Source organism: Plecotus auritus (assembly GCF_963455305.1).
Source record: "Plecotus auritus genome assembly, chromosome: 8".
NCBI lineage: Eukaryota > Metazoa > Chordata > Mammalia > Chiroptera > Vespertilionidae > Plecotus > Plecotus auritus.
Genome location: NC_137782.1, coordinates 143,380,662 through 143,396,635, shown reverse-complemented (window position 1 = coordinate 143,396,635; position 15,974 = coordinate 143,380,662). Strand labels below are relative to the sequence as shown.

At 40.2% G+C, this 15,974-nt stretch overlaps 1 protein-coding gene across 15 annotated transcripts in view; it reads right to left on the bottom strand.

Annotated features, from left to right (window-relative positions):
* Nucleotides 1-13,112, bottom strand: part of CCDC88A (coiled-coil domain containing 88A) — a gene marked incomplete at its 3' end in the record, with an annotated part of 112,318 nt that extends 99,206 nt beyond the window's left edge. For 8 of the 15 annotated variants that reach the window (XM_080685786.1, XM_080685787.1, XM_080685789.1 and 5 more), the window contains exons 1-2: nt 12,121-13,112; nt 11,925-12,025 (exon numbers count right to left, since the gene is read on the bottom strand). In XM_080685786.1, coding sequence (XP_080541912.1) covers nt 11,925-12,025; nt 12,121-12,183 — 164 coding nt within the window. In that variant the 5' untranslated portion in view covers nt 12,184-13,112. The remainder of the gene's footprint in view (nt 1-11,924; nt 12,026-12,120) is intronic. The other 7 variants (XM_080685784.1, XM_080685785.1, XM_080685783.1 and 4 more) reach the window with 1 other exon arrangement.
* Nucleotides 13,113-15,974: the final 2,862 nt, after the last annotated feature.

Here is a 15,974-nt window from a genome sequence, read left to right as displayed (position 1 = left end):
ACTCTGTTCATTTCAACTATGTACCTGAGAATATCCCACCTCATATCTACATATCAATCCCCAATTCTGAATAAACTCTACAAGATATCTTAGTCAGTTTCTGAGCAGCTAAGCGTTACTGAATATGTTATTGCCAGTGGTCAGCAAACTCATTAGTCAACAGAGCCAAATATCAACAGTACGACGATTGAAATTTCTTTTGAGAGCCAAATTTTTTAAACTTAAACTTCTTTTAACGCCACTTCTTCAAAATAGACTCGCCCAGGCCAGGCCGTGGTATTTTGTGGAAGAGCCACACTCAAGGGGCCAAAGAGCCGCGCGAGCTGCAGTTTGCCGACCACAGTGTTATTCAAACCATGCTAATTGGCTCCACTACAAATGTGTGGTTTCCAAGTCTCAAGTCATCAACCGGCATGACAATACTTGTATTCATCTATAACTGACTCCTTTTGTGATTCTTCCCAGCAGCTTTGTGTAATTTTCCACTTTCCTTAAACCTCCAACCTTTTAATGTTGCTGTTTCCTAGGAACTGTCATTAGCCCTCATCTACATTTTTTCCCTAACATCCATGTCCTTAGCTTCTGTTACAAATTAAAAAGCTAATTCCCATTTCTCTAGCTCTATTCTAGTGTCTCCCTGATTACCAGACCTATGTTTTCACCTGCCCACAAAAGGTATTTCTCACGGTTCACCAAACCATCCAAAATAAACTCAGAACTTATTTTCTACACTTCCCCTCCCCTCAACTTTTCAGTCACCTGTAATGTCTTACAAAAGGCAATGCCCACCTACTCTCCACCCAAGTAAAAAACTTGGTAATAACCCTAGACTCATCCCTCTCATTCTCCAAATCAAACTGGTAACCAAGTCCCATCACTTCAGTGTTCTCTCTCTTCCATATCACTAATACATCAATTCTGTCTTTATTTCTGTTCTGACCCTCATCAGCACCAACATCAATCCTTCTAAAATGCAAATACTTTTTGTTTCAATTCTATCTATGATTTATATAACCTATATTACCATTCTTTCCATAAGGAAAGAACATTATCAAAAATCTGTGAGGAACTGTCCATGGGCCCAGTCTGAGAAAGCAGCCTAAGAAACTAGTCTTAGTATATGAAAAATACTTTCAAATATAAATTATTGCTGCAAAAGAATTTTGTTATTGCCTCTTGAAAAATAACTTACTGAATGAAAACACAAAAACTAACATTCCTAAAGTTAACATTCCCATGAATATCTGTGGGCCCAGTTTAAGAAATACTAGTTCTGATGGTTAATTTTATGTATAACTTGGCTGGACCATGGTGAATGTTCTATGAATGTGTTTTTAATAAGATTAACATTTAAATCAATGGATTTTGGGTAGATTATCCTCCATAAGGTGAATGGACCTCATCCAATCATCTGAAGGCCTTAATGGTACAGACCTGCTACCAAACTGCCTTTAGCTCAATACAATTCTTCCCCGAGTCTCCAGCCTGCCTGCCTACCCCATGAGATTTTGGACTAGCCAAGCCTTCATGAGCCAATTTCTTAACATCAAACTACTTCCCCCTCAACCTCCCTTCTCTCTCTCTCCCACTCTCCCTTCTTGTGTGTATATTCACACACACACACACACACACACACACACACACACATCTTGTTGTGTTTCTCCAGCGAGAATGTGAACTAATTAATACATGTCTCCACACGAAAAAAAAAAATCTAATCTTTTAAACGTGGTATCTATCTACATGGTATCTTCCACTCCCCACCTCTTCAAACGCATTTCCCAAGTGCAAAAAGTATACAGTCTCTGCTTTGGCCATACAAAATACCCTACAGTTCCCTGATTCAACCATTTTTTTTTTTTTTTTTAAGAAGAGAGGGTTTTTGTTTTTTGGGTTTTTTTTAAATATATTTTTATTGATTTCAGAGAGGAAGGGAGAGGGAGAGAGAGACAGAAACATCAATGATGAGAATCATTGATTGGTTGCCTCCTGCATGCCCCCAACTGGGGATCGAGCCCGCAACCCGGGCATGTGCCCTTGACCAGAATCGAACCCGGGACACTTCAGTCCACACGCTGATGCTCTATCCACTGAGCCAAACCAGCCAGGGCGATTCAACCATTTTTATTCATATCTTCATGCTACTTTCTTAGCTTACAATGTCCTTCCCCCTACTCTCATTGTTTATGACTCTTATTCACCTGATTGCTCCTACTCAACTTTCATGTCCCAGTTCAAATGTTCCCTCTTCAAAGAAGCCTTTCCTCCATGTAAATAATCACTTCTTTTTATGCCAACATGGATCAAGTCCATAATTGCGTCACACAGCACATACATCACATTGCCATTTGTTTACATGCTCAACCCCCTTACTAGTGGGTAAAGACTATACCTTATTCAGCATCATATCCCCAGTACCTAGCAGATAGTTTGTCATAAAGTAAGCCCACAGAAACAATTTACTGAATAGACATTTGAATGAACCACTCCTTCATTCCTTTCACTGAATACTGTATTTAGATCCTGGCAAAAAGGTCTGTGCCCTGAGTCCCACTCTGGCCCTCCTCAAACCGTGCCCCTCACCACTGGGCAAGGAGTCCAGGAAACAAGAGGATGCACCCATACATGCCCCTTCTAGATGACACTGCAATTATCAGGAACCCTGGAAGTTCTTGCCCAAATATCTCTAACCTAATTTCAGGACCTGCATAGGCCTCTTTCCCAGGTCTGTTCTAAGAATGGACTACGCTACAGATGTGTGCACCCGTAGGCTGAGAAGCAGTTGTTTGGAAGAGGGAGTACAAGAGCTTGGACTGCAGTCATGCATGCAGGATGCCCACAGGAATGCACATAAAACCTCTCTGTGGTGCCGGACAGAACCAGGGACAATAGGAGGATATTAAACTGTGAGCTTATGAATTCTAAATTCCACAAATTATAAATCTGAATCTTTCATTTTAAGTCATTTTAAAGGTATATGTATCAAGATAAAAGACCAGAACATATTTAACAATTTGTTAGCCCTGGTTTAGAACCTTTAAATATTTAGGCCTTTTGTGGCAAATACTTGCCCTGGGTCTCACCAATGTGCTTAAGAGTGGTACCAATCTGTTTCATAAATCTTAAAAGAAGGTCAACTGGTGTTCTTCTGAAAGAGTATAGTTAAGAATTGGTCTTCCTTTCCATTTATCCTGTGAGGACCGCTTTCCCATAATTAATACATATTACAAAGAAAAATTTCAGTTAAAAGTTTAAAAATACTCCCATATGTAGCAACTAGTTCAACTGTTCTTCTCTCTAGGTTCTCATCATTTTCTATAGTTTAACCGGGTATATGTCATACTAAGAAGCAGACATTCATAGATTGCTCTTGAAGACATCAATCTAATACAAGCCTATGGACAAAAATCTCAATATGTTGGACTTCATCAGGAAAGTTACTAGAAACCAAACTGAAGGAACTAATTATTCCAATACCAGACAAAATCATGGACTATGACTTATTCTTACCTCACCTCAAGCAAGACATAACATAGGTGGAGAAAATATCCAATAAAGGTAATTAAGACAAGCAAGGAGACAGAAAAAAAAGAGAGAAATAGAAGACAAACTAAAAAGTAAATCCTACAATACTAGAGAGTGTTTTCAAATTTTCAAAAATGAGTAAAACTACAAAATGTCTTCATTCATTCCTTTGACATTTACTAGAAACATGACATACACTAGAGGCCCGATGCACAAAATTCATGCAAGGGTAGGCCTTCCTTCCCCTGGCTGCTGGGACGGCTTTCCTCTAGCAACTGGGACCCAGGCTTCCCTCGCAACCCCGGCTTTGTCTGGAAGGTCGTCAGAAGGACGTCCAGTCTAATTAGCATATTACACTTTTATTATTATAAATAATCTATGTTAGGTGGTGGTGATATGCAACATAAAATTTCTAGCCTCTAAATGCTGCCCAGTAGTCATATCTCTTTAACAATTTAGTGAAGGTAGATATAGGATCATAGAGGAAAGAACAATTAACTCCCCCAAGGGACTTCACAGGTTGTTAAAGAATGAGTAGAGCCCTAGCCGGTTGCTCAGTGGTTAGAGCATCGGCCTGTGGGCTGAAGGGTTGAGGGTTCAATTCCAATTTAGGGCATAAACCTTGATTGCAGGCTCAATCCCCAGCCCTGGTTGGGGCACATGCGGGAGGCAACCAATCAATGTGTCTCTCACATCAATGTTTCTTTCTCTGTCTCTGCCCCTCCCTTCCACTCTCTAAAAACTCAATGGGAAAAATATCCTTGGGTGAGGATTAACAACAACAAAAGAGTAGAAATAATTTGCAAGGCAAAAAAACTGGGAGGGTTCTGGCCAGGTGGCTCAATTGGTTGGAGCATTGTCCGGAACATCTAAAGGTTGTGGGTTCGATTCTTGGTCAGGGCACATATAGGAGGCAATAACTGATGTTTTTTTCTCTCATCATGTTTCTCTCTTTCTCACTCTCCCTCTCTCTTTTCTCCCTCCCTCTTCCTTTCTTTCTAAAATCAATAAACATATCCTTGGGTGAGCATTTAAAAAAAAAGGAGAGGTCAAGGACAATCTAGAAAAAGTTATTATTATTATAGAAATAAAACAATAAAGATGTCAACAGCTAACGTTTGTTGAACACTTGCTATATGCTAAGCACTATGCACAAATTATCCTACTGATTTCTCACAATAACCCTACGATTCTTTTTATCCTGTTTATAAAGGAGGAAATTGAATAGTTAAGTAACTTGATAAAGATCATACAGCTATATAGAGGTGACGACAACAGAGATCATACAAAATTAAACTGTGAATGATCATGACTTGTTTGAAGAAATATAAATAGGTAGGTCTGGTAGAACACAGGATAATACTAATGACAGTAACTAGCCCTGGGGGTACCATGGTCAACAAAACAGAAAATAGATACTATCCCTCCCTTAGTACAGATTATGTCTACTCCAGGAAGGAAATATTATCCCCCATCTTAAAGATGTAGAAACTAAGATTTGAAGATAATAAGTAAACTGTTTAAGATCACACACTAATAAGTAGCAGTGAGAAATGAACCCAAGTCTGTCTCACTCAAAGCCCAAATTCATTCCACTTTACCACATACCCTCTCTATTATTCATTCATACAACAGAAGTGTATCAAGAACCTACTGTATATTAGGCACTATGCTAGGAATAGAGAGATGAAAGATATGCCCCTACCTTCCAGAAATTCACAAGTAGTCAATACAGTCAAACATACCAAGAACTGCAATGCAATGAGATAAATATTGTTACCGAAGTATATATAGGGTTTGACAGAAGCACAAGTTTGAGTACTAAGCTTAGGACGAGCCAGGGAACAGCAGAGAAGCAGTGGCGGTAAGTTAGCAGCAGTCAGTTAGGAAAGCAACAGTGAGGAGGTAAGAAAGTGTTCTGGGGACGGGAAGAATGTATAGAAAGGCACAGAGACCTATGAGAATACAGCTTATCTCTGGGAACTATAAATTTGCATAATCGCAGGCTATGCACTGAGGAGTGGTACTATGCAAAGATAAAACTAGAGAAGTAGGTATCAGCCAGATCTCAGAGGAGTCTGGAAGCTTATAAATGTTTACTCTCAAAGCAGAAGCTATTGGATCATCTTAAAGAAAAGAGTGTTTTAGAAAGTTCACATGATCACAGATGAGAAGACAAGTTGAAGGGAGTAAGCCCAAAGGTAAGACCAGTTACAGGCTTCAGCATTAATCCAAGAGTCAGGGACACATCTGAGAAATATTTGGGAGGTAAGTCACAAAACTTGGTAATAAGATATCAACTCTGACTACATCCTGAATGTGCTTTTAAAGAAGCAACAAACAAAAACCAGAAGGTCCAATGAGAAAACCTCAGAGTGACCATATCAAAATTCTGAGTCAATGCCATACTTGGTAACACAACCTATATACTCTATATTTTAGAAGTCATTTTAGTGTTACTATAGTCATAGAGATAGGACAATCTACTTTTTTTTTTTTTTAATCCTCACTCGAGAATATTTTTCCATTGATTTTTAGAGAGAGGGAAAAAGAGAGAGAAATATTATGTGAGAGAAACATTGATTGGTTGCCTCCTGCACACGCCCCGACCGGGGCCCTGGCTGGGAAGGAGCCTGTAACCAAAGTACGTGCCCTTGACCGGTATCGAACCCAGGATCCTAATGCACTGAGCCAAACCAGCCAGGGCAAAATCTACTTTTTAAACATAAGCATTGATAGACCTAAGGAACATTTCTCAGTCAACTTCCTCTAAATGGTTACTTATAGCTACACTTTATGAAACTGCTTCTCAGGAAATACTTAAAACAGAAGTTGGATGACCATGTGTCAGGGATTTAATTAAAAATGGTTTTCACAGCCCTAGCTGGATGGCTCAGTTGGTTGGAGTGTTGTCCCATGCACCAAAAGGTTGTAGGTTCAATCCCCAGTCAGGATGTAGATAGGATTGATGTTTCTCTTTCACATCGCTCTTTCTCTCTCTCTCTCTCTCCCTTCTCTCTCTCTAACATCAATAAAAAAAAACATTATGAAAGTTGTTTTTGTTGATCTCTTACCCCCTCACCAAAGGACTTGTATGCATGCATATGAGCATAACCAATGGTCACAGATAGTAGGGGGTGAGGGCATATGCTGGGGGGTCGGATGGCCAGGGAGAGGTCAATGGGGGAAAAAGAAGACTCATGTAAACAATAAAGAATTTAAATTTTAAAAAAAGTTGTTTTCACAGTAGATGACTTTTAAAGTTCCTTCAAACACAAGATTTAAAAGAAGAAAAGCCATAACCAGTATATCATATCTACTAAGTATTTTAAGTATAGATCTCTATAACTATCTAATGCAGTAGTTCTCAACCATTTTAATGCCGCGACCCTTTAATACAGTTCCTCATGTTGTGGTGACCCCCCAACCATAAAATTATTTTCGTTGCTACTTCATAACTGTAATTTTGCTACTGTTAATGAATTGTAATGTAAATAGCTGTGTTTTCCGATGGTCTGAGAGCCCAGTGGTCGGCAAACTCATTAGTCAACAGAGCCAAATATCAACAGTACAACAATTGAAATTTCTTTTGAGAGCCAAATTTTTTAAACTTAAACTTCTTTTAATGCCACTTCTTCAAAATAGACTCGCCCAGGCCGTGGTATTTTGTGGAAGAGCCACACTCAAGGGGTCAAAGAGCCGCATGTGGCTCATGAGCCGCAGTTTGCCGACCACGGTCTTAGGCGACCTGCTGGCGTTTCTCAACCTGTGGGTCGCGACCCACAGCTTGAGAACCGCTGCTGTAGAGCCTAAGACCATCAGAAAACACAGATATTTACATTACGATTCATTAACAGTAGCAAAATTAAAGTTATGAAGTAGCAACAAAAATAATTTTATGGTTGGGGGTCACCACAACATGAGGAACTGTATTAAAGGGTCGAGGCATTAAAAAGGTTGAGAACCACTGACCTAATGGGATTGAATCATAGAATAATTCCAAATACTGTTTTGATACTAATAACAATTTTCTCAGTCCTTAAAACCCTAACATATCCATATATCCAACTGCTTAGGTAATGTAAATAGCATACTCTGTGAACATTAAGATTATGAAATTAACTACTGTCACAAATTCCTTAAAAATCCATAGCAAGTAACATTCAAAACTGGTTACAGAACTTAATGACATCTCAAACAGAAAAACGATTATTTCTACTTCACTGTCACCAAGCCCTATGTATATAACTAGCGTTGAAAAAATTTTTTTCATTCAGTTTAAGTAGGAAAATGCCCTGCAGCATGCAGAAGAGCTGGCCCATCATTCCAGATCTCTAAATAGCTTCCTCTTCCCATTAGTTAAAGAGGGCTGACACCATGTCACAAGCTCTTACAGAGATTCTTTGATTCAAGGAACTACTCAATGAAATCCCGGATTCATCTCTGAATATAGTGAATCCCAAGTCAGTGAAAAGACTCCATGAAAAAATCAACTGTTTACTTTCAGATTCTAGGTCCAAAATGGCAAATCTAGTCACTAAATTAATCAATATCCTTACTCTTAATTAACTGACTTTACATGAAAATAAAATTCTACCATAATCCTGTAACAAAATGCTATGCCACATCTGAAAGCAGAAATATAACAGTGGCAGGGCAAAAATGCAATTATCCATAATAATCTATAATAATAAAGCATAATATGCTAATTAGACTGGACATCCTTCCAGACAAAGCCGGGTTGCAAGGGACGACTGGGTCCCAGGTGTCTGCCGGCGGCCAGAGGGAAGCCCGGGTGCCTGTCAGCGGCCGGAAGGAAGCCCAGGTCCCGGGTCCCGGGTGCCAGAGGGAAGCCAGTGCGGCAGCCGGGGAAGGAAGGCCTACCCTTGCACGAATTTTGTGCATTGGGCCTCTAGTAAATATATAAATAGATTTCCACTTCTGGCCAAGATGGAATAACGGGAACCAAATTTACCCTCCTGCCTGAAACAATTGTGGGGAAAAAGAAAAAGACAAAATACAGAAAGCATTTTTTCAAGACAATGGACATCAGGCAACAAAAAACAGATTTCTGATAGATGGAAACACACAAGACGACTAACAATTGCCCTAGCTTACTTTACTGCCTGAAAGAACTTCTGGGCCACAGAACAGGGAGGGCGAACCCAAGCACAGCACAGTGGTCTCCCTGAGTTGAGGAGACATAATTTAGTCTGGAGATAGCAAGGTGACGATCATCTACAAGGCAGAGTAGTTAAGAGAGAGCTGCACAACAGATCCAGAGATCTGCAGAGGGATCCCTCAAGTTTTCAGCTGAGTACTTATCAGTACATATTTGAGTAAACTACCCAAGGACAGTGAAAGAACCAACAACAAGGATTAGAAGGAACACCACCTAGAGCTCACACAAGTCCAGGAATATTTCTTGTTCCCACAAGCTAGAGTACTATGCAGGGTTTTGCCTCAATAGTCCAACAGTGGTACTGCCTAACACAACTTAAAAGCAAGATCTGAAAAGATCAAACTGTTTCCAAGTTAAGTGTATCCCAGAACAAAGCTCAAGAATGTTTAATGGAATACAAAAATATCCGGCACCCAACAAGGTAAAATTCCAAATGCCTGGCATCCAATCAAAAATTACCAGGCATGCAAGAGCAAGAAAACACAATCCATAGTAAAAAAAATCTATCAAAACCAATCCAGAAATGACACAGATTGAATTGTGGACCTGCACATTCAGCCAGTTATACCTGAATTCTACTAGTATATGTTCAAGAAGCTGGAAAAAGAGTATGCTATAGATGTGGAAGATATTTTTAAAAAGACTGCATTTCTAGAGATAAAACCATGTCTGAAATAAAAAATATGCTGGATGGGAATAACAGCACATTACACATTACAGAAAAAAGATTAATGAACTTGGAGACATAGCAATATTATCCAACTGAAACAGAGAAGACTGGAAAAAACGTGAACAGAACATCAGTGAGCATCAAGCAGCCTGACATACATGTAATGGGATTTCCCAAGGAAAAAGGGGACAAAAATAAAGTGTGTGTGTGTGTATAAATAATGGCCAAAACTTTTTCGAATTTGATTAAAACTACAAAACCAAACAGATCCAAGAAGCTCAATGAACTCTAAGCACAAGAAACAAAGAAAAATAAAGATCCATTTACAAAGGATTCTTACTCGCAAATTCTATTAACCAAATGTCATGTAGAAATTACTTAGACAAAGGCTAACTTTTAGTTTAACCTACTGAGTATAATTTCAACTGACAATTTAATACAGTACATTAAATCAAACAATAATTTAAGTAAAGTGCTTAACAGAAATCTTAATGATTTCAAAATTAACAAAATATAGCTTTTAAAACAATGTATATTTTATTACCCTATTGGGTAATGAATTTGTGTTGATCTTATTTTAGCAAATTATTTTTAAAAAGCTAAAGCATACTTTTTTTCTTAATTTTCTTTTCCTTTAATTAATATAGGTCATTCAGAACAGAATTAGGACACTGTAAAAACTTTTAAAGAAACTGAGAGGTGGAACTGAAAACAGAAGCAGATTTGAGGTTCTCCCTTAAAAACAACTTGGCAACCACTATTTTGGAACACCATTACTTTCAAAATATACATATATATTTTTAACTGTACTCAAAGTGGAAACAAGCTAACGTGTTTTTAGCATCTCTGCTAACTATTTAGGACTCCAAAATAAACTAAATATTTTTTTTGGAAAAAGAATCATTTAAATAAAATCTAATAAGTGGAAAACTTAAGTAATGTATTTTCCTATTTTTGTAAACACACCTATTTTTTTAAGAGGTCAGCATACAAATTCAAATTTTTCTGTCTAAAAAAAAAGCCAAAAAGAAACAGGAGAACAAGTTCTAAGTATCTACTGTAATGGCTACCCTTCCTGTCATGTGTGTTCCTTAAAATAGAAGTCAATTTAATTAGTCTACCATTTTGCTTAGAAAATAGTGGGATATTTCAAAGACAAAAAAATAGTTCCATACGAGAGCCGCCAAAAGTATATTTACTAATATACTGGAAATAAGTAATGTCCACATGCTTTTTATCTTTCTTAAGAAAAGAAATACATATGTACACACACATTTAGATAACATACATATTTCTTTGGGTGACTATACAAATAAAACACTTTTGGAAAGCATATACTACTATGATACTTCCTGTAGGATCAACACATACATTAAAAACAGCACACAAACTCTTTGAACACACAGACTGAGAAGTTACCACTGGAACAATTACTTATGGATGTGATTTTTACCCTCTTTTAAATAGAAAAATCTAAAAAAAATAATTCCCAATAAAATACAGAATTGATACCTTCTGTTAGGTTATTAGTCTATCAATCGTAGACTTATTCTCTAGTAACATTAATAATGCATGAGATTCTCACATAATAAAAGATTAGAATATTTTTAAGTTGTAAGTTCCAAACTACTCCTGAAATCGGATTCTATTCAAGAGAAATAAGGCAAATATACATTATTTTGAGCACAACTATAAAATTCAGTTTCATAACCTCCACTGATGTACACACAATATATGTATGCCACAATGATAAAACTGAAGTTTTTATTTCACAGATCCAGCTACCAATATGATTTCAATATTCAATTCCCATCTCAAAAATTTTCCTACTTAATACAAACCCAATATCATAAACATAAAAGACAAAGAAAGATATGCCCACATCATTACCTAGTTGTCATCAAGATTTCAGTTACCTGAATTTCAAAACTAGCTCTATTAGCTTAAAGTGATCCCCCAAATATTAATCTAATAATTCACACAATAAATCATCTACTCAGATTTAGTAGCATTTAAATTATTTGCTACAGCAACAGTTCCTCACCAATCAGAACTATTGTTTGAAATTCTCTCTTCTGCAATCTGTTATTACTTCACTAGTTTCAAATTCTGAGACATTTATTTTTAAACACAAAGGTTAATAAACATTTCTGCATCAATTGCACATAACTTCACCGTAAAAGCTTCCTCCACCCCCCCCCCCCACCGTAGGAAACTATTCTTATTCTTTTTCTCTTATTTTACCAAATTATCAGAGGGACACAATGTGGTTTGAATTTCAGCATTGAAGACAATTAAGTGCCAATACATGGTTTACGGAATGAAAAATTGAAGTTTCATAATTTTAATCTCTGGGTTGTGATAAATAGGCTGGGCATGTAAGATCATCGCTCCTTTCAAGGTCCAATTGTTAAGATGCCTGACCTTTTTTTTTTTTCTGACCAAAGAATCAAATTAGGAGCTTAAAACATGAAATCTCTAAAGTTCACAGCATGTAATTTTTCAAAGAAAACAAGTTGCCTAGGAAAGAAAAAAAAGAACACTTACATGTGGAGCATGACCTGGTTCAAGAACACCCCATCTACCAAAGCCACATATTCATCCAGGTTGGTCCCATTTCCTGCAGCCAGAGGTCCAAACGTTTTAACCTAGAACAGAATGATCATCACGACACGAATGCCCACCTCCAGCTCTGCGGCCACAAATAATGCAGCAAAATATACAATAAAGAACACCCACTTACCCAAGTGACCAAAGGGCTGGTCATGAACTGCTCCAGAAGGGGAGTAAAAATTTCGTTCTCCATTTTGCAGCTAATGTATTTGAAAAAAAAAAAAAAAAGGAACCACCACAAAAATACGCCTAGGGAATCGGTCACTAAACGTGGAAGTAGAAATCAATGAAAGTCTATGCTGGCACTGGAAGAAAACCCCATCGTGGAGGGGAAACACTGTCCCACCTCAAAAAACACCCCAGAGGGAAACGAACCGAAATCCCGAGAAGTGGCTTCGACAGCAGCCACGAGCCGCAGCCTGCGCTGGAAATGTCTGTACCGGGCGAGGAGGGGCAGGGAAAAGGCATCAGGAGGAGGAGGAAGGGAAAGGGGGCTGGAGCAGCCAGACAAAAAGCCCGTCAAGGTTGCCCAGCTCCTGGAGGAGCCCGATCAGCGAAGCTGCCTCCAATGAATTAACCACAACGTGGGCTAAAGGTACCACCACGTTGGATGTCACGTTGAGGGTGCCGGGCGGCCGCCGGGCTCGACCTCCGCGTTCCGCTCAACACCTTCCACCCGCCAGTGGGCACGGAGCTGCTTCGAACCGCGGAGCCTCCTCTGCCGCAGCCCCTCACCAACGACAGACCGGGCTCGCCCCTTCCTCCCGAGCAGACACCATCCCTCGGCCGCCCTCACGCCTCGCCTCCAGCCCCCTTCCCCTCCCAGGGGGTGGGGGCTTGAATGTGTGTCTCTAATCCCCCAGTTTTCTGAGCCCCGCCAGCCTTTTTAGTGCGCCTCTGGGAAGCCCTGGCACAAAACCGCCGCCGCGCTCCAGCCGAGTCTTCTGCCCTCTCTGGAGGAGCGGGAGCAGCGACTTGAGGACCGCAGTGCCGCATCACACCCCGGCCCTCGCCGCCCAGCTCAGGCCGCCAGCCCGCCGTCGAAAGGAGCGCGCTTCTCCCTCCGCGCCCGGATCCTTCCGCCGACTCCCCGCCCCTCCCGCGCCGCAGCCTCTGGATTGTGGGAGAAGAAAACCGCTGCATGAGCGCGCTCCCGAGCGCGCGCCCCCGGCCGGCCCGCCGCCGCCCAGTCCTGGCGGCGGGCGCGGGCACGGACGCGCTCTCGCTGCAGCAGCTGCGGCGGCCGGCGCCTCGCTCGCGCCCAGGACGTTTGCCAGGGTCTGGGGGCGGGGATGGGGAAGGCAGAGGAAGGGGTCTGTCTGCTCGCTCGTGCCTAATTATGGTTTATTTCCTCCCCGAGCTCCTTCTTTGATGTGTGAAGGAAAGGGAACGAAATTCTTCTCTTTTAACCATGAGGGATGCAGACAGCGTTTTCGGACAGTTTGATTTGATCTGTGAAGCGTGCTTTTGCCTGCAAAACGGAATGGGAAAACTCACTGCAGCAAATAGCAAAGGGGGGCTTGAGCCGCAAACTTGTTTTCTATTCCTCATGTTCTCCTCTCCTTTTAAAAATCCAGTCCACGAAAGCATGAGGTCTCTTCAAAGTTGCAAGTGAATGTAGCAGGATTTTAAATAACCAAAGCTGTCTTCAACACGTTGGTATTCCCTGACTGGAGCAAACGTGATTCAGACGTTGTTTGACTATTTGGCCGTTTAAAAAATCCAAACAAAATTAAGAGCTACTAAGAAGAAACATTTGGAAGTCATCCAAGTTGGGTGACAAATAAATAGATTACATATTTGTCATAAATCTCTATGCCATGCACGACTGGAACCATCAAAGTAATTTTAGTTCGCCAACAAAATCAAATGTTACTCTTCAAAGGAAAATCAAAAAGACTTTTTCTCTGAGGGAAAATGGGCATATAAAAAAATTTTTTTTGACAGAGAAAGAGTATAAATATAGTATAGTTTTGCAGTGTGTACTCTTAACGTTTACACAAACATCTACTTTTGATTACTTATATGGTATTTTAAGTTAGTAGCAAAAATGGTTTTGTCATAACACTAATTAAGAAGCAGCACCATTTCTTAATTAGGTCGTTGAGAGCCTGAGCCCGTCTTCCTACCTAATTCAAATCCAGGCTCTCACACTTACCAGCTGTGTGCGCCGAGGCAACTTATGGAACCTGCCTGTGGTTCGCTTTCTTCATATGTACAGCAGGAATAATAATTGGGTTAAATGGAGTGGCAATGTATAGTAAGTGCTCCATAAATGTTGTTGAAGTTGTTTTCATCATTACTCCCCTTATCCCCACCTCCAGCCAAATGAAGAATCTTTAGGAAAAAACTTGAAATGTAACCTCTACTACTTTACTTCAGTTATAGGAGAATGGCTCTTGCTTTGAAGAAAAGAGAAATGTCCTTCCGAAATGCATCTCAATTCATATTAGGATGCATTCGTAGCACACTTTGCTAACTGGTAAACCGAGTAAAATCTCATATTGCCCTGGCCAGTACACAAGCCTTGGAGCGTTCTGGTTGCTAGCAATTATTTCCTTCTCCTCTTGATGACTCTTTCTTAATCACAATCCTTTTCTTGGAAATGCAGACCAAGAGAGAGCAGGCACCAAAAAGGAAGCATTGCTTTCAGGAACAGCCTAATGCCTGAGAGGTTCACTTTTCTTTGTAATCCCTCAGAAGCTTGACTAAACAACATGGAAGTGTTCCTGCTTATAGTGGGGTTTATCTTAAGACAGACCAACCTGCTTCATTCATACGTGAAAGACCCATAAAGTATAGATACCAAAGTACAAGAAGGTAAGGGCACTTTGGACAGTGATGACTGGAAGGTTAGCACAGGAGTTGTACATTACAATAGCACTGTTTATCCAGTTTACATTTAGAAGCTAGCCCGCACAGAAATCTGGATTCCCTTCTAAAGCCAGATGGCCCCACATGCTTCCTGGTCTATCTTTAGGTTTTACACACACACACACACACACACACACACACACACATACACACACTCAACAAAGAAACATGAGGAGTTAATTGTAAAAACAGGAAGCTTTAGAACAGACTGAGGTCTGGAGTAATTTATTTGAAAACCTACCAATTCACAATTCTCTAGTTTAACAGCAGCCTTAGAAATACTTTATAATACCTCAAGAGTACAATCAGGAAACTTCTCCGTCTGGCAAAGGAGGGATTGTACATTTACACAATTTAATGGTTTTTGAATTGCAACGTCCTGTAAGATTAAATTCAAAAGTTTGTTCCAATCCTCCTTTCACATAGGAAGAGATTTCTCCAAGGTAGTTTTGTTTTGTATTAGTAGTCATTTATTTGTCCTGATTTCATCTTTTCTTAGAATGTTAAGTCCGGCAGGAAAGGACTATGTAAAAATCATACCCATCTGGTTAGGGTCTACATTATTTGCTCTGCTCTATTTTAATCAGAACTTAAATGGTTAGAATGGACCATGATCCCATTTAGGGGTCACAAAAGAAAGATTACCCCTCCCCACCTACACTAATAAAAGAGAAACATGCAAATTAATCATCACTCCACTACACCAAGCCACACCCATCAGCCAATTAGGAGTGAGTATGCAAATTAACCCAACCAAGATGGCGGTGGCCACAGAGCTGGAGCCAGCTGGAGGCTTGGGTTGCCCCCGGCGATGGAGGAAGCCAAGCTTCCAGCCTGTCCTGGCCGGCCCTGGCCTCCGCTCAAGACTACAAAGTTTCAATTACAGAAGATAAATAAATCCCAACAAAAATGGTGGTGGCCACAGAGCTGGAGAGAGCAGGAGGCTTGGGTTACCCCTGGCAATGGAGGAAGCCAAGCTTCCCACCTACCCTGGCCTGCCCTGGCCTCCGCTCAAGGCTACAAAGTTTCAATTACAGAAGATAAATAAATCCCAAATACCAGGGCCTCCTGCTTGGGTCGCCGGGGGGCATGGCCAGCCTGCAAACCACC